The sequence below is a fragment of the Entelurus aequoreus genome, linkage group LG28, assembly GCF_033978785.1.
Source record: "Entelurus aequoreus isolate RoL-2023_Sb linkage group LG28, RoL_Eaeq_v1.1, whole genome shotgun sequence".
Taxonomy (NCBI): domain Eukaryota; kingdom Metazoa; phylum Chordata; class Actinopteri; order Syngnathiformes; family Syngnathidae; genus Entelurus; species Entelurus aequoreus.
The window spans coordinates 29221484-29242152 of NC_084758.1; the positions used below are offsets into that span (position 1 = coordinate 29221484).

The window sequence follows — 20669 nt, forward strand, 5'->3', positions numbered from 1 at the left end:
TTATTAAAAGGGCGTTCAGTAAGAAGTGGATTTCTGGAATTCAAGTTTTGATTAAGTCCATTGGAATGTTTTGGTTGAAAAGCAACATTAATTGTCCGGCATTAATGGCCGTCGGCTCTAATGGCCTCTGGTGACCATCTCTCAAATGTTTAAAAAGCCTCTGCGGTCCAGTCGATGAAAACATGCGAAACACTTTTAAAGAAATGTGTGTTATCTATCACTATATTACTCTAACACTGCTTAACGGTACATCTGGGGGATGCAGGAAATGTGGGGCATCCTCTTTCACCACACTGTTTCCCCAAGGAGCTAATTATTTTTGGCAAGGTGGATTTATCTATTTATTTATTTTGATCAACAAATAAGCTGTTTATCTCCGTAGGACAACACTTAAGCCAGACATTCCAAAAAACAACAATTAGAAAATACGTTTATTTGAGCTTTTCTAACATTTAAAATGGTTTTCTTTGATGCTGTAGACAATATATAAAGAGCGGTTCAAATATCCTTTAATGTGTTTTTGAGGCTACAGGGACAACAGAAATAGAATGGTGTACATACGGTTTTTGTATATACCCTTTGTGAATAGGTCACAAAATTGTTTTTTGGGAACTTAACTCCATGTAATTTCAATGCTTATGTTAAGATTTAAACTGTGATACATGGAATAACCATTAAAAACTAGGGATGTAACGGTGTGATAAATAATGTGGTATCTCAATAATACATTGACATGTGACAGTATCAAATGAAAATTTGGTAATTGGAGTTTTTTTCCGCCTTTTTAGCGTTGGCCGTGTTTTTAAATAAACTACATATCCCAGGATCCTCCTCCAAAGTGAGGCCGTGGAACGCCGTAAGCAGGAAGTGAAGTGTGTTTGTACTTGTCGTAGATTAAAGGAATTGTTTAAATAGTGAACATACAAGACAACTTGTCTTTTAGTAGTAAGTAAACAAACAAAGGCTCCTAATTTAGCTGCTGACATATGCAGTAACATATTGTGTCATTTTCCATTCTATTATTTTGTCAACATAAGTGGTAAAAAAAGAATTAGTAATCTACTTGTTCATTTACTGTTAATATCTGCTTACTTTCTTTTTTAACATGTTCTATCTACACTTCTGTTAAAATGTAATACTCACTTATTCTTCCGTTGTTTGGATACTTTACATTAGTTTTGGATGATACCACACATTTGGGTATCAATCCGATACCAAGTCGTTACAGGATCATACATTGGTCATATTCAAAGTCCTCATGTGACCAGGGACATATTTCCTGAGTTTATAAACATAATATACATTTTAAAAAACGAAAGAAGATGTTGTGATGCCAAAACATATCGATGTAATCATAGTAGTATCGACCAGATACGCTCCTGTACTTTGCATCATTATAGTGGATGTTAGGTGTAGATCCACCAATGGTGCTTGTTTACATTTTGATGCCGGTGAGCTACGGTGTGTAGTGAAGCATGTTTAGCTATTCCTCGTCCTGCAGGGATGATACTTGTAAGAAACTTACTTTATTTGTCGCCATGAACACAAGGATTAGTGATTTAGAAGTAGCTAAAACACTGCAGACTGCGGCAGGATGTTAGCCGCTAGCTAGCTAGCCATGTCTTAAAGCACCTCTTCCTGAGGGTGTTTCAGTGTTATAACTTCGTTAGTTTTTAAGCCAAAATGCGTCCGTTCTCCCTTTTCTGTCTACACACTGTGTCTGCTTGTAAGTACTCCGTGTGTGTGCGCTGCCGAACATGATCCTCTGCTCGTAAACCGGCATTGTCACGACGTGACGATGATGGGGGGTTGGGTTTTTCGCTGTTAAATATGCTGTACAGTATGTGTGCTTTAGTCCTCTTATTTTTAGGAACACTAAAAACAACTCATGAAAATGCCTGATAGAATTATGGAAACATTATGACTGACCACCTCAAAAGATAGAATGGAATTGGAATTGCTTACTGAATGAGACACCCAGAATGTACATGAGCAAAACATTTAGGATTTGCAATATTAACTATGACGGATAAAACACTGAATATTAACAACACATGAACGTCACTAGTCTTTTACTATTCAGACCACCTCCTTGATTGCAATCTTTTACAATCAAGCAAAACACAAACAAATGCAACAAACACAGCAAAACTCCCGGTAACACACAACAGCTAATCTCCACACATAGTCTCTCACACACACATTCTCCTGGATTTTTGTCACACTCCATTCCCTTGTTAAATTTATATTATTGTTTGTTATGATTTATATATATTGTATATATATATATATATATATATATATATATATATATATATATATATATATATATATATATATATATATATATATAATAAATCATAGAGCTAAACTTTTCTCCTTGTTGTCTGTGCCGTCTACTCCTCCTGTGCACAACACAATACTTTCCATAGTTCAAAAACAGCACTGCTCATCATAATGGCGGCAACAGTTTGAATGTTATAGGTCTAGAAAAAATTGCCCCGGTCTGGTCTATACACTCTTGGAAATATAACTACATGCAACATCCACAATATAATACTTGCAAATGAGTTTCAGAAGTGTATGAAAACTAGACATAACAACTGGAGAGCACTGCCATCATTATCAGCTCACAGTTACCCGTTATAGAAAAAGTAATGCTTATCAATTAGCATTTATTAGCACATGAACACACACAAAAGTACTGAAAATTGGTACTGTCAAGGGGACGGCGTGGCGCGGTTGGGAGAATGGCCGTGCCAGCAACCTGAGGGTTCCTGGTTCGAACCCCACCTTCTACCAACCTCGTCACGTCTGTTGTGTCCTTTAGCAAGACACTTCACCCTTGCTCCTGATGAGTCCTGTTTAGGGCCTTGCATGGCAGCTCTCGCCATCAGTGTGTGAATGTGTGTGTGAATGGGTGAATGTGAAAATAGTGTCAAAGCGCTTTGATTACCTTGAAGGTAGAAAGGCGCTCTACAAGTACAACCCATTTACAATTACATTTAGAAGTGCCGGTATACAATCTCAGGTAATGGTACCATATCAAACGTGAAAGGTTCCCATCCCTTACTTCCGGTGCAATTCTCCTAGTTGGATGTTGGAAATTTCTGACATCCTGATTTACTTGAATGTAGCATATGTGCTAACCCTAAATACGGCTTTGCATCTATCATCTGAGTGATCCTCAGTGAAGTTACTTTTAGATGATTAGACAATTTGAATTGGAAAATTATTCTCAATGAAAAGTAAATTTAATGATTCCATAATCAACAAACACCAACTTGAAATATTCTTGTTAGTAGTCTTTACTGTCGAAGCAAATATGTCTTCTCCACATGAATAATCTTTACGAGATGTGATGTTGTGCTCTTTAAACGCAACAATGAAGACCAAACAAGCCGACCTTCAGGTGAAGAATACCTGAAGGCTCCGAGCACATCACAATCTGTCTGGCAACTCCACTCTGTTTTCTTCAATCGTGACAAATACGAGGCCGGGTCGGCGCAGACCTTGAGAACGGAGTGAGGGCTGTGACGCAAAAAAAAGCACCATCACTCGGTGTTGGACTCGCGTCGCGCCGACAACAGGCATGTTAACAAATGAAGATGGATCGCGTTTGATGACACGAGTCGGTTTTGTGCCAGGAAGGGCGACAGCGCATGGGGAGGCGTAGTCCGTTGCGAGCTAACTCGATATGTAACAAAGCCCGGAGGCGCAGCTTTGATCGTTTTCTTTTCTCCATCCAGAGCAAGTCGGCTGGTTCAATTGCAGAGCAAGTTCATCTCACACGCTCAACAAGTCACGGCTGACTTGTTCCTCATTTGTTCTTGACAAAAGAGCAGCAGCATGGGACCGAAACCTTTGGACACGGATGGCTGAGAGAAAATCTCGTTGCAACATTCACTGTCTTTTCCTCACCAGGACTGTTGATATCAGGTTGATAAAAGTAAAGAAAACAGGTCGAGGTTCCTAAATAGTGTTTTAGAAATGTGTGTCCCAGCTCTAGGACGAAGGCGGGGCCCCCTACGTCACATCCTGTTTACATCCTGTACACACCGCCGAAGAGCTGACTTCTGTATGTCCACAATTGTCGTACCTTGTGCCGGTCAGAGCTGTCTCATCCCGTCCTAGAGATCACTTTGTGTGATCAGAAATGCTGTAAATGTGCCCAAACGCCCACATTCTTGCCGTATAGCTCGTATTGCGAGGCAACCATCTCAAGCTAGCGTTTTAGCTAGTTAGCCTCTGGCTTGATACACTTTCAGTTCAAGGATTTTATCCGCAAAGCGGGCTTTGTTCCGAGGCAAGTCTTTAATTGTGATGGGACCGAAAAAGATTACACAGCAGACATAATTAGGCTATCTCATCCCTACAAGTCTGTTTCCCCTCCTGAAGAACAGGGAAACCTGCGAAACAAGCTTGTAGGGATGAAATAGCCTCTGTGTTTTTTCCTGACCTAACGTATATATATATATACCTGTATATATATATATATATATATATATACCTGTATATATATATATATATATATATATATATATATATATATATACAGTATATATATATATACAGTATATATATATATATACAGTATATACATACATTATAATGTCTTCAAATTGTGCAGTTTTTTTTACTAAAATAGGGACTTTTGTCTAGGCTAGAACCAATAGTTCATGTTTGCATTGATTCTTATGGGAAATTCTGTCTCACTATAGTACACTATTTCGGTTTCCAAAGCATGTTCAAGAACCAATTCGGTTTGTAAAACGACGTTCCACTGTATACAAAATTCCAGCTGCCAATAGAGTATGCAGGGACAAATTGATTGTATTTTATTTCAAATTTCTTGTGATTACCTGACATATTTCAAACTGTACAATCAAGCATTACCTTGCTGACTGGGTCTTAGGCAGCTGTCTTTTGGTGTGAGCCCCTTGTTTTGATGTATACATATAAACATGCATATATATATATTATTAAAGAACTATATGTTTAAACTGATGTTGTTGTTGTTGTGCTGGGACTCTTCACCCGTGAGCGTACTCCGGTTAGGGAATAAGGACACCGTTTTACTTTTTAACTTCTTCTTTATATATTGCTTTGTAGCAGCAGCAGCTAAGCACACTCTCACGTACACACACTGTTCAACACCTTGCCCGAAGGACCCCGGAAAAGTAAACATAGCTGCCCGGTAAACTGCCTGACTCAAAACAGACGTAACTTAAAGGTGCATGACTACAATAATAGCTTGTTTACGTCAACAATAATATAGTCAATTATATTCAACAATTATCATATTAAATAGGGAACTTTCTCTTACTCTTCTGACAAAGGGAATTTATAACAGCCGCCCCCTAAATAGCATGGCAATTTTGAAACAAACATAAATTCCCACAACAGTCCTTTAAACAGGATTATCCTCAGGAAGAGCTGACAGCTGGACCAGCCGAGCAACTGGTCTCACGTAAGTCTTCTCTCCAACTTTGACTTCAGCAGTCCGTATACATCCATCGTCACTTGCATTTAACTTCACCACCCTGCCCATTGGCCAGTGAGCCCGTGGAAGCTGAGGATCAACAATCATCACAACTGTGTCCAGGGGGAGATGATCTGTGTGTTGGCGCCATCTCTGGCGGGTTTGAAGAGAGGGCAAGTAGTTTCTGATGAACTGTGTCCAGAAGTGGTCGGCCATCATCTGGCAATGACGCCAGCGCCTCCTGGTGAGGGTGTCAGGAGCATAGGCAACTTGTGGAAGAGAGGCATCCTGCCGCCCCATCAACAACATGCTGGGCGTCACTGGGTCTGGATCGGCCACATCCGAGGATACATATCCTAAAGGCTTGGCATTAAGGATGCCTTCCACTTCGATTAGGAGTGTGAGCAGAACCTCTTCTTGGAGCACTTGTGCACCTATGACCACTTGCAGGGATTTCTTGACTGATTGAATCTCACGCTCCCAGACACCACCAAAGTGGGGAGATGCTGGTGGGTTAAGACGGAACTTAATCTGTTTTTCTGCAAGCCGCTCCTGCAACTGTGATTCCATTGCTGCAAAGGCCTCCTTCAGCTCCTTATCTGCTCCTTTGAAGTTAGTCCCCTGATCAGAGAGGACCTCAAAGGGAGTGCCTCTCCGTGCGATGAACCGTCTCAGTGCGAGGAGGAAAGCATCTGTGTCGAGGCTGGTGAGTAGATCCAGATGTATACATCTCGTCGTGAGACATTTGAAAATGATCCCCCAGCGCTTTTCACTTCGCCTCCCAGCCTTGACCATGTACGGGCCAAAGCAGTCCACGCCTGTTGAGAAGAATGGAGGCTTGAGCAGCCGCAGACGGGCTGAGGGCAGGTCTGCCATCCTCGGCACCACTGGCTTCCCTCTCCACTTCATGCAACCAGTGCAAGCTCTCTGATACTTTTTGATAGCCTGCCTCCCTCGCAGAACCCAGTAGTAGCGCCTCATCTCTGCAAACACCCTATCAGGTCCAGGGTGGTGTAGCTGAGCATCCATCTCTTTAATGAGGAGTGTGGTGACTGCATGACGGGGATCCAACAGTATTGGGTGAGTGTCAGTGGGGATAGAGCTCTCTAAACGGCGCAGGCGTCCTCCAACCCGTATAAGACCCAATGTCGGGTCTAATTCTGGGGCGAGCGTACTCAGCCTGCTGCTGGGTGGCACAGGCTTGCCGGCTCTGAGGCATCTGATTTCTTCAGAGAAGCAGTCTGTTTGGCTGGTTTTGAGCAGGTGGACTTCAGCATCTCTTAGGTCACACAGGGGTGAAGCAGGGTCGGCTGCCGCCCCATGAAGAGACTGTTGCGTGGCCTTGACCAACTCTCTCCAGCTGCTGAACCGGGTGAGATCTGGTATCTTGGGTGGTGAGCTGGTCTGTGTGAGAGCACAAAAAACACTGTGTTTTAACTCACCACGGTCCTCTGGCTCTGTGATGCTAGGACAGGATGGCCATTCATCCGGTGGACGGCAAAGGAATGCTGGTCCCAGGATCCAACGATTTGGCGCAACCAGCTCAGCTAACATCTTGCCACGGGTGAGATCGTCGGCCGGATTGTTAGCTGTATCCACATACCTCCAGGTGTGTGAGGCAGTCAGCTCCTGGATCTCAGAAACCCTTGTTCCCACGAAAACCTTGAACCTGCACGACTGAGATGTCAGCCAGGTGAGAACTGTTGTGGAGTCAGTCCATAAGAAGGTCTGGGCAATACACAAGGTGAGCTCTTTGTGAAGGAGGGAGGACAGCTGGGCTCCTGTCAGCGCTGCACAGAGCTCCAACCGTGGCATTGACTGCTGGCGTTTTGGGGCCACTCTAGACCTTGCCATCACAAATGAGACATAGACAGTGTCATTAGTTCTTGTGGTGAGATATGCCACTGACCCGTAGGCTTGCTCAGAGGAGTCACAGAAGACGTGGAGAGTATACTCTGTGGTGTCGGTAGCAAGCTCCAATGGTGCATAGGTCCGAGGGATGGAGATGTTGGCCAGCTCGGGGAGTTCTCTCTCCCAGCTGGACCAGGCCTGGAGGATGTCAGGCGGGAGATTCGGGTCGTCCCAGCTCCTCTTCTTTGCCCACAGTCTCTGGACGAGAATCTTGGCTCGTGTAGTGTACGGGATAATGATCCCGATCGGATCATACTGGCGGGCGAGTACCCTATAGATGTACCGCATAGTAGGGGTCTCACTCTCTGGGGGCTTTGGCTTGAAACCAAGCCGATCAGTTGGACAATACCACCGCAGACCAAGGGCTGGCTCCTGTGGATCGTTGCATTTCTCGGCCAGCCACAGCTCTGTGCTTTCAGATCGGGCACTGGAAGGCAAGTGGGAGACAACACATGAGAAGTTACTTGCCCACTGTCGAATCTCAAATCCTCCTGAGGCCAGACATTGTCGCATCTTGTCCACCAGGAGCTTGGCTGACTCAGTCGTTGACAGGCTCTGCAGACAGTTGTCCACGTAGAAAGACTGTTCGATGGACTGCAGGATGTCTTCATTTCCTGCAGCACATTCTTTTACATGTTTTTGCAGGGCAAATGTTGCACAACACGGGCTGCTTGTGGTACCAAATGGCAAGACCTGCCATTGGTATACGTCAGGCTGTTTCTCCCTTTGCAGGTTTCTCCAAACAAACCTCAGCAACGGCTGGTCCTCCGGTAGCAGCCGAACTTGGTGGAACATGGCTCGGATATCTCCACTGATGGCGACAGCGTGCTGGCGGAACCGCAGGAGGACCCCGATGAGAGATGGGCCGAGGGTTGGACCTGGGAGAAGCTGCTCATTGAGAGAGAGACCACCATGATTAAAGGAGCAGTCAAAGACAAGGCGATGTTTGCCATTATGATGGACGAGGTGATGAGGTATGAACCATGACTCTCTGGAGCTGTTTCCCTCTCCCTCCTGGAGCTTTGTGACACACCCACCATCTATAAGCTTCTGGATCTCTGCTTCATATATTTTAGCTTTGACAGTGTCTTTAAGCAGTCGTCTCTCTGTACTGCGTAGCTTTGGCATCACTGCTTCAACATCTGCTTTTAGTGGTGGTGCACCTTTTATCCGGAGCAGGGGTGTAGTGTAGCGAAGTGTGTCACCAACCTTCACTCTCTTAGTGCGTGCTTCCAAGACGCTCACCGCTTCCTGGTCCAGGCGAGACCGCACTGCTAGCCGCTCGCTACGGAATGGGAGCACATCAAGCTGCCAGAGGCGTTCGACTTGTTGGTAGATGTCATCTGGTGTAGGCTTGAAGGCGGTGTAGTAGCATGATGCAGCGGGGGACTGGGAACCATCTGGGCCTTGAAGCGTCCAGCCGAGTGCTGTATGGATAGCTACGGGTCCTCCCTTTGGGCCAAACCTCACAGGTTCTGTAGCAGTGATCAGGTGAGTGTAATCTGCACCAAGGAGCAGCAGTGGTTGCACCTTATTGAAGCTCTGCAGTTGTAATCCTCTCAGGTGATGGTAGCGTCTCTGGAGCGCTGCTATTGGATAGGATTGCTCTGTCAGGGTGAGTCGACCTGCTGTGTAGGCCCTCTCAACCAAATGCTGCTGTGATGGTGATGCTGGAGAAGCTACATGAAAGTCAACTGATGCTCCAGTGAGGTGAACCACATCCTGACGAACAGTCCGCAGGGTGAGGGACTCTGCTCTGCCCCTGAGCTTCAGGTCTCGAACTGCAGCTGGGAGTATTATGGTGCGTTCAGCTCCATCATCGAGGATTGCATAGGTCTGCAGTGATCTGGTCCCATGACTGATAATGATTGGCACCACCTTGAGGTATACTTTCCCTCCCTGCATCGAGTTAGCCGCTGAGGTGCAGTCTTTGGGTGTGATGAGGAAGATTTGGGGGCCCGGCCTGGTGATGTCATGCAGCACTCTCAGGTGGATCTCCTGACACTCACTGCAAGGTTTCTTTAATGTGCAGCTCTCTTCATCGTGGTTAGTACGGCCACAGTTACGACAGCGCTTTCCGCCTGCTATCCACTTCTCAATTTCCTGTGTTGAGCATTGAATAATGTCTGGACACTGCGACAAGTAGTGCTCTGTACTCTTGCAGAAGAGACACATCCTTTTAAACTTTAGTTGCTTAGCTGCTGGCCGAGTCGTTTCGGCTGATTTGGGCTGGTCTGCGCCGTGATACACAGAAACAGGCCGAGTCCGAGGCCGGGGAGAAGGAACAGGTCTGTCTCGATTGGCAGGCGGTGCTCCTTCAGCTCGATGGCGCTGTGCCATTTTTGCGGACAGTCTCTGAGCTTCTGCCTTCACCTTGAGCCACTCTGCGAGGTCTCTGAGGTTGTATGGATTTAGGCTGCTGGTGCTGAGGCGCCCCTGAACCTGCAGATGCTCCACAAAATTGTCTCTCATGTGTCTAGGGAGTTTGCTAAGTAGCCGGTCAACATGGCCAGTAGACATCACTTCCATCCCATTAGGCCCTTCCAATGAGGTTAGCATTCCCACTAGCAAGTCAACGTTGAGGGCGAAGCTCTGGAAGGCTTTGGGGTCTCCTGATTTGACATCAGGAGAGTTCAGGATGGCTGCAATCTCACTTTGTGCCAACTGATGTGGCTGCCCGTACTGTCTCTGCAAAGCCTGCATGGCGGCGGTGTAGGGCTGTACATAATGTCTGTGTGACTGAGCTATTAGCTTAGCTTCATCCAGGATCAAGTGTTCCATAAGCACACGGTATTTGTAATGTTCAGAAAGTTCAGTGTGTGGATTGAGCAGGTGATCTAACGCCATTTTTAAATCAGCAAACTCTCTCTCACTGTCATGCACCAACTTAGGCAGTTCAGGTATTGGAACAGGCTGTCTGGGGGACTTGGTAGTGTAAGGTACCTGTAGTGGCGTATACTGAGACTGGGGACTGTACTGAACCTGTTGAGTTGATGGGGGCTGTTGCAGAGTGAAACCAGCAGGGGGAGACACCAGTTGATATGCTGGCTGAGTTGATGGCGGATACACAGGCTGGTAGAGTTGCAGCTGTTGGTTCTGCGTTGGCAGTGGTGACTGGTGTAATTGCTGTGTAGCGATGGTTGATGGAGGCTGATAGACAGTCCCCAGGGGAGTGGCAGCGCTGTAGGGCGATGGATTGATAACTGGCTGAGTGCCAGCCGCAACAGGTAGCTGTGGTGCAGAATATGGCGCTGTTGCTATCTGTGGGGGTTGATAGGCTGGTTGTGCAAACAGTGGAGCGTGTTGCTGCACGGGCTGTGCAGACGGGAGTGGGGTGTATTGCCACACTGGCTGTGCGGACGGGAGTGGGGTGTATTGCTGCACTGGCGCTGGATTTACTGGTGTTGTCTGCATGGGCAGGTATTGCAGTTGTGCAGCTGGTGGCACTCTGTCCTGTACATTGTTAATCATCACTGTGGTAGGCTGGTTAGACAGGTAGTCTGATGTAACTGATGTCTGTGGGCTGGCATAACTCGCTACTTGTGAAGCTTGAGGTGTAGGCTGCAGCATCGAAACATTCAGCGTAGTGAGGGGAGGCGGTGCCCATGCCGATGTCACAGTTGAGGGCAGAGACTGCGTCAGTGTGTAGTTCTCTGGTCTACCACCTGGTGTAGGAGTCTTTGCTGCTTGAAGCTCTAGTGTTGTAGAGATGGTATGTGGCAGTGTAGACAGGTGTGGCTCATGCTGAAGCAGCCTAGATGATCCAAGATGGAGGCTGGATGGTTGTGACAGAGGGGTGCTGTGAACTACTGGACAGTTTAGCCAGGGTGATTGATATGTTGGGACGCTCATATTGAGATTAGCTGGTGGCCGTAGGACAGGAGAACCCTGCCTGCTTTGATAGCTCCGCCTCGCGGGCGCCGCCGATGGTTGGCTCATATGGCGTGTTAGCTGGCTGGGCAAGTCTCTAGCATGTATCGCCATGTTCCACTCGCTCACCTTGTCGGCCGCTCCCGCCGAAAATGGACGATCGGGGATAGCGTGCGCTCCGTGCGGCTGGTCCTCCATGCACACAGACTCGGTCTGTAGGCTGAGTGACTGCAGCCGCTGGGCGCCGACGCTCTCTCCTCGGTCCTCCGCGCGGGCACCATGAGGAATGAGGGACTGTGGGAGGCTAACCTGGTAGCCTTCTAGACGAGTTGGAAGCTGTCGCTGTCTTGCTCCGAGTGCGCCGCCGTCTGCCGCTGTTGTTAGCGCTGCGTCCATTTCTCCGTCGCGAGTGAAGATAATCCGGCTCGAAGGACCAATATTAAAGAACTATATGTTTAAACTGATGTTGTTGTTGTTGTGCTGGGACTCTTCACCCGTGAGCGTACTCCGGTTAGGGAATAAGGACACCGTTTTACTTTTTAACTTCTTCTTTATATATTGCTTTGTAGCAGCAGCAGCTAAGCACACTCTCACGTACACACACTGTTCAACACCTTGCCCGAAGGACCCCGGAAAAGTAAACATAGCTGCCCGGTAAACTGCCTGACTCAAAACAGACGTAACTTAAAGGTGCATGACTACAATAATAGCTTGTTTACGTCAACAATAATATAGTCAATTATATTCAACAATTATCATATTAAATAGGGAACTTTCTCTTACTCTTCTGACAAAGGGAATTTATAACATATATATATATATATATATATGGGCAGCGCGGTGGAAGAGGGGTTAGTGCGTCTGCCTCACAATACGAAGGTCCTGAGTAGTCGTGAGTTCAATCCCGGCCTCGGGATCTCTCTGTGTGGTGTTTGCATGTTCTCCCCGTGACTGCGTGGGTTCCCTCCGGGTACTCCGGCTTCCTCCCACCTCCAAAGACATGCACCTGGGGATAGGTTGATCGGCAACACTAAATTGGCCCTAGTGTGTGAATGTGAGTGTGAATGTTGTCTGTCTATCTGTGTTGGCCCTGCGATGAGGTGGCAACTTGTCCAGGGTGTACCCCGCCTTCCGCCCGATTGTAGCTGAGATAGGCTCCAGCGCCCCCCCGCGACCCCGAAGGGAATAAGCGGTAGAAAATGGATGGATATATATATATATATATATATATATATATATATATATATATATATATATATATATATATATATATATATATATATATATATATATATACGTATATCTCCTTCTCACCCCGGTGGGGTGGTATCTGTGTCATCCTCAAGCTTGGGTCCTCTACCAGAGGCCTGGGAGTTTGAGGGTTCTGCGCAGTATCTTGGCTGTTCCTAGCACTGTGCCCTTCTGGACTGAGGCTTCAGATGTTGTTACTGGGATCTGTTGGAGCCACTCTCCCAGTTTGGGGGTTACTGCTCCGGGCGCCCCCACTACCACGGGGACCACGCTAGCCTTGACCTTCCACATCCTGCTCCTTCAACCCTTGGTACTTCTGAAGTTTCCAGTGTTCCTTCTTCCTGATGTTGGCGTCAGCTGGGATTGCCACATCTATCACCACTATTTTGCTCTTTGTCCACCACCACTATGTCCAGTTGGTTAGTCAGAAGCTGTTTTTTAGTCTGGAAGCTGAAGTCCCATTCAGACTGGGCTTTAGGCAGCTGTCTTTTGGTGTGAGCAGCTGTCCGTCACTCAAAGAGGTCCACGTACAACATCCAAAATAATTACTTGGTTCCTATTGTTACGTGACGGAGACAATAATCGATATTCGGGCATTTGTCCGTCGATTCAAACTTCTCCCAATACCGATTCATCTAAAAATGTATTCTTTTTTTGATGACTTCCCTTTGTTCTTCTGCGACTTTTTCCTTGGAAGCAAAAATACAAAGGCACATCATGCTTGTATGGAAAAAAAAAAGAAGGTATTTGCGATTTAAATAGTTTTACAAGAATAACTTTTTTTTAAGCATTCTTTGGTGGCATGAATGAGCAAAGAAGACAAATGGCGGCCTGCAGCCAGACAGTGTTTGGAAGTGGTGCTATAACGGGCTCACACGGGAGCTCATTTGGCGGAAGGGGGCGGCCACCAGGGAGTTGAGACACAGGCAAAGCCTCCGCTAATGAAAGCTCACACACATCCGGATGCTGGCGGCCTGCACCCGTCTGTCCACTCACATACACACATACTCAGATTTTTCAAGGCTTGATCATACCTCGTTCTGCAGGTGCTCTCAGTTGTGTTAAAAAAAAAATGACACCAACAAAAGCTTCCTGCATCCAAAGTAGACCCCCCCCTGCCGCCCCTTCTGATTTTTTTTCACTCGCTTGCAAGGTTATACCAAAGCACAGCCAGTTATCATGAAAACACGTCATGAAATATTTATACTGCTTGTGCACCCTCCCAAAAAAGTCAGTTTTCTTCTTGGGATAATGTCAACAGACCCCAGCTGTCGTCGTCTGCGTGGTTCAAAGATTAAAGATGATCTGGTAAAGAATGTGTACCACATGCTGGGGAAGAGTCTTTCTGGGTATAAATATACAGTAGGCAGCAGCAGCTTGTTATAAAGCCACAGACAAAGATGTTTTTTTTTTTTTTTTCCTGGGACTCTGACAAGCTTCAATTGCAGAGAAATTGGTTGCGTTCCATTTAATTTGACTTGAATGAAGACGACATGTGCAGAACACAGTTGTGGTCAAAAGTTTACATACACTTGTAAAGAACATAATGTCATGGCTGTTTTGAGTTTCCAATCATTTCTACAACTCTTATTTTTTTGTGATAGAGTGATTGGAGCACATACTTGTTGGTCACAAAAAACATTCATTAAGTTTGGTTCTTTTATGAATTTATTATGGGTCTACTGAAAATGTGAGCAAATGTGCTGGGTCAAAAGTATACATACATCAATGTTAATATTTGCTTACATGTCCCTTGGCAAGTTTCACTGCAATAAGGCACTTTTGGTAGCCATCCACAAGCTTCTGCTTGAAATTTTGACCACTCCTCTTTAGAAAATTGGTGCAGTTCAGCTAAATGTGTTGTTTTTTCTGACATTGACTTGTTTCTTCAGCATTGTCCACATGTTTAAGTCAGGACTTTAGGAAGGCCATTCTAAAACCTTCATTCTAGCCTGATTTAGCCATTACTTTACCACTTTTGACGTCTGTTTGGGGTCATTTTCCTGTTGGAACACCCAACTGCGCTGATGATTTTAGTTTGTCATGAAGAATTTGGAGGTAATCCTCCTTTTTCATTGTCCCATTTACTCTCTGTAAAGCATTAGTTCCATTGGCAGCAGAACAGGCCCAGAGCATAATACTACCACCACCATGCTTGACGGTAGGTATGGTTTTCCTGGGATCAAAGGCCTCACCTTTTCTCCTCCAAACATATTGCTGGGTATTGTGGCCAAACAGCTCAATTTTTGTTTCCTCTGACATCACATAGACAAAGATAAGACCTTCTGGAAGAAAGTTCTGTGGTCAGATGAAACAAAAATGTTGCTGTTTGGCCACAAGTTAAAGTAAAGTACCAATGATTGTCACACACACATTAGGTGTGGCGAAATTATTCTCTACATTTGACCCATCCCCCTTGATCACCCCCTGGGAGGTGAGGGGAGCAGTGAGCAGCAGCGGTGGCCGCGCCCGGGAATCATTTTTGGTGATTTAACCCCCAATTCCAACCCTTGATGCTGAGTGCCAAGCAGGGAGGTAATGGGTCCCATTTTTATAGTCTTTGGTATGACCCGGCCGGGGTTTGAACTCACAACCTACCGATCTCAGGGCGGACACTCTAACCACTAGGCCACTGAGTAGGTAAATAAATAATAATAAATAGTAATAAAACATAAGAGTTGTAGAAATTATTGGAAACTCAAGACATCCATGACATTGTTCTTTACAAGTGTATGTAAACTTTTGACCACAACTGTAGTTAAAGGTCTTTTTTAATGATGTCCTAATAGTAATTTGTGGATAAAATGAGTCATCTCCATCAAATATACGGTAATCCTTCCCCATTTAGCACTTTTTTTCACATTTTATTCATCATTTTATTTTTATCATTTTATTCTTGACTTTAACATCAAGTCTTAAAGCAGCAATAAGTAACTTTTCACCCTTCATAAAATATTTCCTTTATTTTTGGACATGGACTTACAACTAGTTGAATGACACCTCGGTCATGGCCTGAAGGGGGTCTGTATCGCTCTCACTGGCACTTTGCGACTTTGAGGAGGGTGGCAGGAACCCTGCCACACAAAAAAACTTGCTTTACAGCATACGTCATTCCCCTGTTCCCATTCGTTAAAAAGCTGATAGTCGATGCGAATGCCTCTGTATTGCCAGAAAACTAAAAGAAAAAGAAGAAGAACGCCTACGTGCAATTACTGCTATCATTGTCGAAGCTCCAAAACAACCAAAGAAACGACAAGTTTTGTCTGAGACAGTCAGGATCAACATTGCCTTGGCTTTTACTCGCTGGCGTGAGCTCAAAGACGAGCAATTTCAGACCAATGCTGCCTTGGCTATGCTCATGCTAAACTAGAAGGAAACTTTCAATGCTCAAATCAAAATGCTAATACAAATGTTAGCTATCAGAAATGTGCGTGGTAGCAATAAATAGCCACCATCGTGATAGTTCACAGTTCTTTCGGAAAAACTCTCCCACCTGTCTTTCTTTGCTTTGGACCTGCATCGGACCCGATACATTCATGCATTCATGTTTCAGTAGATCATTTCTTGATAGTGTCTGCTATTTAACATCAGCAGAGCCATTAGAGCCCTAATATTTTTGCCAACATTACAGCAGACATCATGTCAGTTTGACGCTATATGCGCTAGTCCTCATGGGATATGAGGTCTTCTCCTGGCTAAACACTGAAATGTGGTCTGTGCAAAGATAGGTACCAAGCTCGAGAGATCTGTTTGACAGAATCAGTTGGAATTATTATTGTGCCATTATCCACCTTCAGTTGATAATAAATGGACAAAACCCAAAACCAGTGAAGTTGGCATGTTGTGTAAATGGTAAAAAAAAAACAGAATACAATGATTTGCAAATCCTTTTCAACCTATATTCAATTGAATTGACTGCAAATACGATATGCTCATCAAACACTTATTTGGAACATCCCACAGGTGAACAGGCTAATTGGGAACAGGTGGGTGCCTTGATTGGGTATAAAAGCAGCTTCCATGAAATGCTCAGTCATTCACAAACAAGAATGGGGCGAGGGCCACCACTTTGTGGACAAATGCGTGAGCAAACTGTCAAATAGTTTAAGAACAACATTTCTCAACGAGTTATTGCAAGGAATTTAGGGATTTCACCATCTACGCTCCGTAATATCATCAAAGGGTTCAGAGAATCTGGAGAAATCACTGCATGTAAGCGTAATAAAGATTGAATGCCCGTGACCTTCGATCCCTGAGGCGGTACTACATCAAAAAGTGTGCAAAGGGCATCACCACATGGGCTCAGGAACACTTCAGAAAACCCCTGTCAGTAACTACAGTTCATTGCTACATCTGTAAGTGCAAGTTAAAACTCTACTATGCAAAGCGAAAGCCATTTATCAACAACACCCACAAATATTGCCGGCTTCGCTGGGCCCAAGTTAATCTAAGATGGACTGATGCAAAGTGTAAAAGTGTTCTGTGGTCTGACGAGTCCCCATTTAAAATTGTTTTTGGAAACTGTGGGCGTCGTGTCCTCCGGAACAAAGAGGAAAAGAACCATCCGGACTGTTATAGGCGCACAGTTCAAAAGCCAGCATCTGTGATGGTATGGGGGTGTATTAGTGCCCAAGGCATGGGTAACTTACACATCTATGAAGGCGCCATTAGTGCTGAAAGGTACATACAGGTTTTGGAGCAACATATGTTGCCATCCATATCATCGACGCCCCTGCTTATTTCAGCCAGACAATGCCAAGCCACGTGTTACAACATGTGTGGCGCATTATGAAGCCTAAAATACCACAACGGAGACCCCTGGACTGTTGAACAACTTAAGCTGTACATCAAGCAAGAATGGGAAATAACTCCACCTGAAAAGCTTCAAAAATTGGTCTCCTCGGTTCTCAAACGTTTACTGAGTGTTGTTAAAAGGAAAGGCCATGTAACACAGTGGTAAAAATGCCCCTGTGCCAACTTTTTTGCAATGTGCTGCTGCCATTACATTCTAAGTTAATGATTATTTGCACCAAAAAAACATGTGTTTCTCAGTTGGAACATTAAATATCTTGTCTTTGCAGTCCATTCAATTTAATATAATTTGAAAATGATTTGCAAATTGTTGTATTCTGTTTTTATTCATGTGCCAACTTCACTGGTTTTGGTTTTGTAATATTGGCTGCATTCCTGGTGGTTATTTGTGTGCCATGTTGTTCCAGACCACAGCAAACGTTACCCAGCATGCAAAGATTGTAATAAAACAATTTAAAAAAAGACAGCCTGCTGCTTCCAGGAGTTATCTCACCCTCTGTGAAGCCTCAGTTTGACTGTTTTCCAATGTTGTAAAAATGTGTATAATAGATATTACATTTCAACATTTCTGTCAACAATGATTTGCGTCAACCTCGACACATAGCCATTTTGATAGTAGGCTATTATAGCCACTTACTGTACATCATGTGTTGGCTTTATTATAACACTTATTTAAGGCTTTACATTTTTTGCGGCTCCAGACAGATTTTTATTTTTGGTCCAATATGGCTCTTTCAACATTTCGGGTTGCCCACCCCTGCCCTAAAACAACACAAGCAACGGGCATTTTTCTTCGAGAAAGGCAACATGTGGCCAGAACGCTTGCCAGTCTCGCATATTAAATGAGCCCGACGCGACGTCAGGTGAATACCATTTTATTTTCATCACAGAGGTTTGGCCTCTCCCGGCTTTACAGCGACGTTTTATGCCGGCAATAAAACGGCGTTGAGTCACGGGTACAAATACATCTGCATTTATTTCACATACATCTTTTTTTTTCTTTTTTTTATTTGAACTTTTTTTTTCTTTTTTTTCCCAAATTTTCACAATCTAAATGATTCAACAACAAAATGAAGAACTACCACAACAAAGCCCAAATTCTCTACAAGGGGAAAGAAAACGATGCAAATATCACGGTAGCAAAAGATTGACGCATGTATTCCGCCTCGGGGGCAAAAAGGTACACATAAAGGAATAAAAAGACACAAAAATAGGACAAAAAGGGTCGTTCTGGTTCGATCCAGGTATCACACCGGACGCCAGTTGAGGACTGTGTTTTACTCAACTTTCTTAATAAATAAAATCTTCTCTTTGACCTTCATTGATAAATATTTCTTCTTCTTCTTCTTACTATTATCTAGGAGTCAATTGGGGGAGCAGGGACATATGATCACCCACAGAAGCCCTTCCTGAATCCATGGACACACCAAAAGTCTGAAGGATGTTTTTGCCGAACATACAATATAGGGTTATATCAATTTTGGCTAATGCATCCCATGAATATTGCTATGAACATTTGTACATACAGTAGGTGTACGTAACAAAGCATTAGGTACACACAGGCAAAGTATTTAACATAGGAAACGATGGTCGCGGCCGTTGATTGGTTGTGTAAAGAAGCATGGCGCAAGACTCAACAAAGGTTATTAGCTTGGGTACAAATTGGTACTGTACATGTTTCAGCCGGAGTTCCAACTCAGAATAGAAGGGCGTTCTTTTTGGGTGTATAAATTTCAAAAAGGAGATAAATGACATGTATTCCCTGGACGCAGTTCACTCCTTTTCCAAGAAGTTGCCTGCTGGCAATTCTGATGTCCCGCTGCTCTTTGAAGCCTTATATCCGAGCGTTATCCACGGATTTCAGGTACTGCTCCTTGTCTTTTATCAGACCCCAAAGTAGGGTTTTTTTTTTTTTTTTTTTTTTTTTGCTCCCACTCGTCCTTCAGCGGTGGTTCACTCGCAAAAAAAAAAAAATAGAATGTACCTTTCCACAATCCAGCTCCCGTAAATCCACACTTATAAAACAAGTCACATCATTTTCATGTTGAAACGGTGAGGACCGGCTTGGATGTCCGCAGAGTCCACGTTGGTACCGTTGGACTTGGAGCGAGGCACGTATTCGACGTCGATGTTGTTTTTATGTTTGCCTTTGCCTCTGCTCCAGACGAACAGGAGCAGGAAGCAAAACAAGACCATTCCCAGGAAGGTGAAACAACCCATGGCGGTGGATACTAAAATAGTCTTTAGGTCCAAGCCCAGGCTGACGCCGGCGGTCCCGTTGGCAGTGGTGTTGCTGGGATCGGTGTAGTACTGGGTCCTGTTTGCGTACAGCGATCCGAGACTTTTGACGGCCAATGACGTCATCAGGGTGTCATTCCCGGCGGTGTTGGAAGCGAGACAGAGGTATACGCCGCCGTCTTGCACCTCGGCCGACTTGATCTCCAGCGTGCCGTTGTTGTGGACCGTCACCCTGCCGTGGTTTCTCCCGGTGAGGACACGGCGACGCGGGGACACCCAGGAAACCGTGGGTCTTGGGGTCCCCTCAGCGCTGCAGTGCAGCAGAGCTTGCCGGCCCTCATCCACAGTGAGGGTTTGGGTTTTATTCTCTCGTATTTTAGGCTTGGTGCAGGTCACGTAGTAAGACAGGAGGCTTTCCTTAAACTCCCTGAAAGGCCTGCCTCGGATACCCTCGGGTGTGTTGCACTCTGGCTGGGAATCCCCAAACAAGATAGAGTGCCTTTTCTGTAAGATCCACATTAGTCGGCAGTCGCACACCAGGGGGTTGTTGTTGATGAGGAGGACCTCCAAGGCTTCCGGAGACTGGAAAACTCCTTTCTCCAGTGTGTCCAGTTGATTGTGGGACACATTGAGCACTTTGAGCCCCCGCAGACCCTGGAAGGCGTACGGTTCAATAACGGCGAGCTGAGCGCCGACCAGGTGGAACTCTCGGAGCCGGATCAAATCCATCAACATCCCGCCTTCAATGTGGCGGATGCGGTTGTAGGACAGGTTCAGGTGGGTCAGGTAGGGCAGATGCTTCAAGGCTTGATACGGGAAGGATGACAGGTTAGTGTTGGTGATGAAGAGTGTGGTCAGGTTGAGGCCGTGCAGCGTGTTGGCCGGCACGTGGTCCAGCGAGGGCCAGTTGTCTATCTCCAAATTACGCAGCCGGAATAACTTTTTGAAGGAGTACGGATGCAAAGTGCTGATGCTGAGGTATCGCAGGTGTAGGCTGACCAGGTTGTGAAGGTGCGAGAGGGCCTCGGTGGGAACGACGGTGAGGTTGCACCTCTCCAGGGCGAGCGTCTCCAGGCTTAAAAGTCCACTAAACGCGCGGTGGGAG

General features: G+C 45.3%; 1 protein-coding gene across 1 annotated transcript in view; it reads right to left on the minus strand.

Annotated features, from left to right (window-relative positions):
- Positions 1-17924: 17924 nt before the first annotated feature.
- lingo2 (leucine rich repeat and Ig domain containing 2) overlaps positions 17925-20669 on the minus strand; it is a 325431-nt gene continuing 322686 nt past the window's right edge. Inside the window, exon 3 of the mRNA XM_062039779.1 lies at positions 17925-20669. This exon is cut by the window's right edge and continues 539 nt beyond it. Coding sequence (XP_061895763.1) covers positions 19355-20669 — 1315 coding nt within the window. The 3' untranslated portion in view covers positions 17925-19354.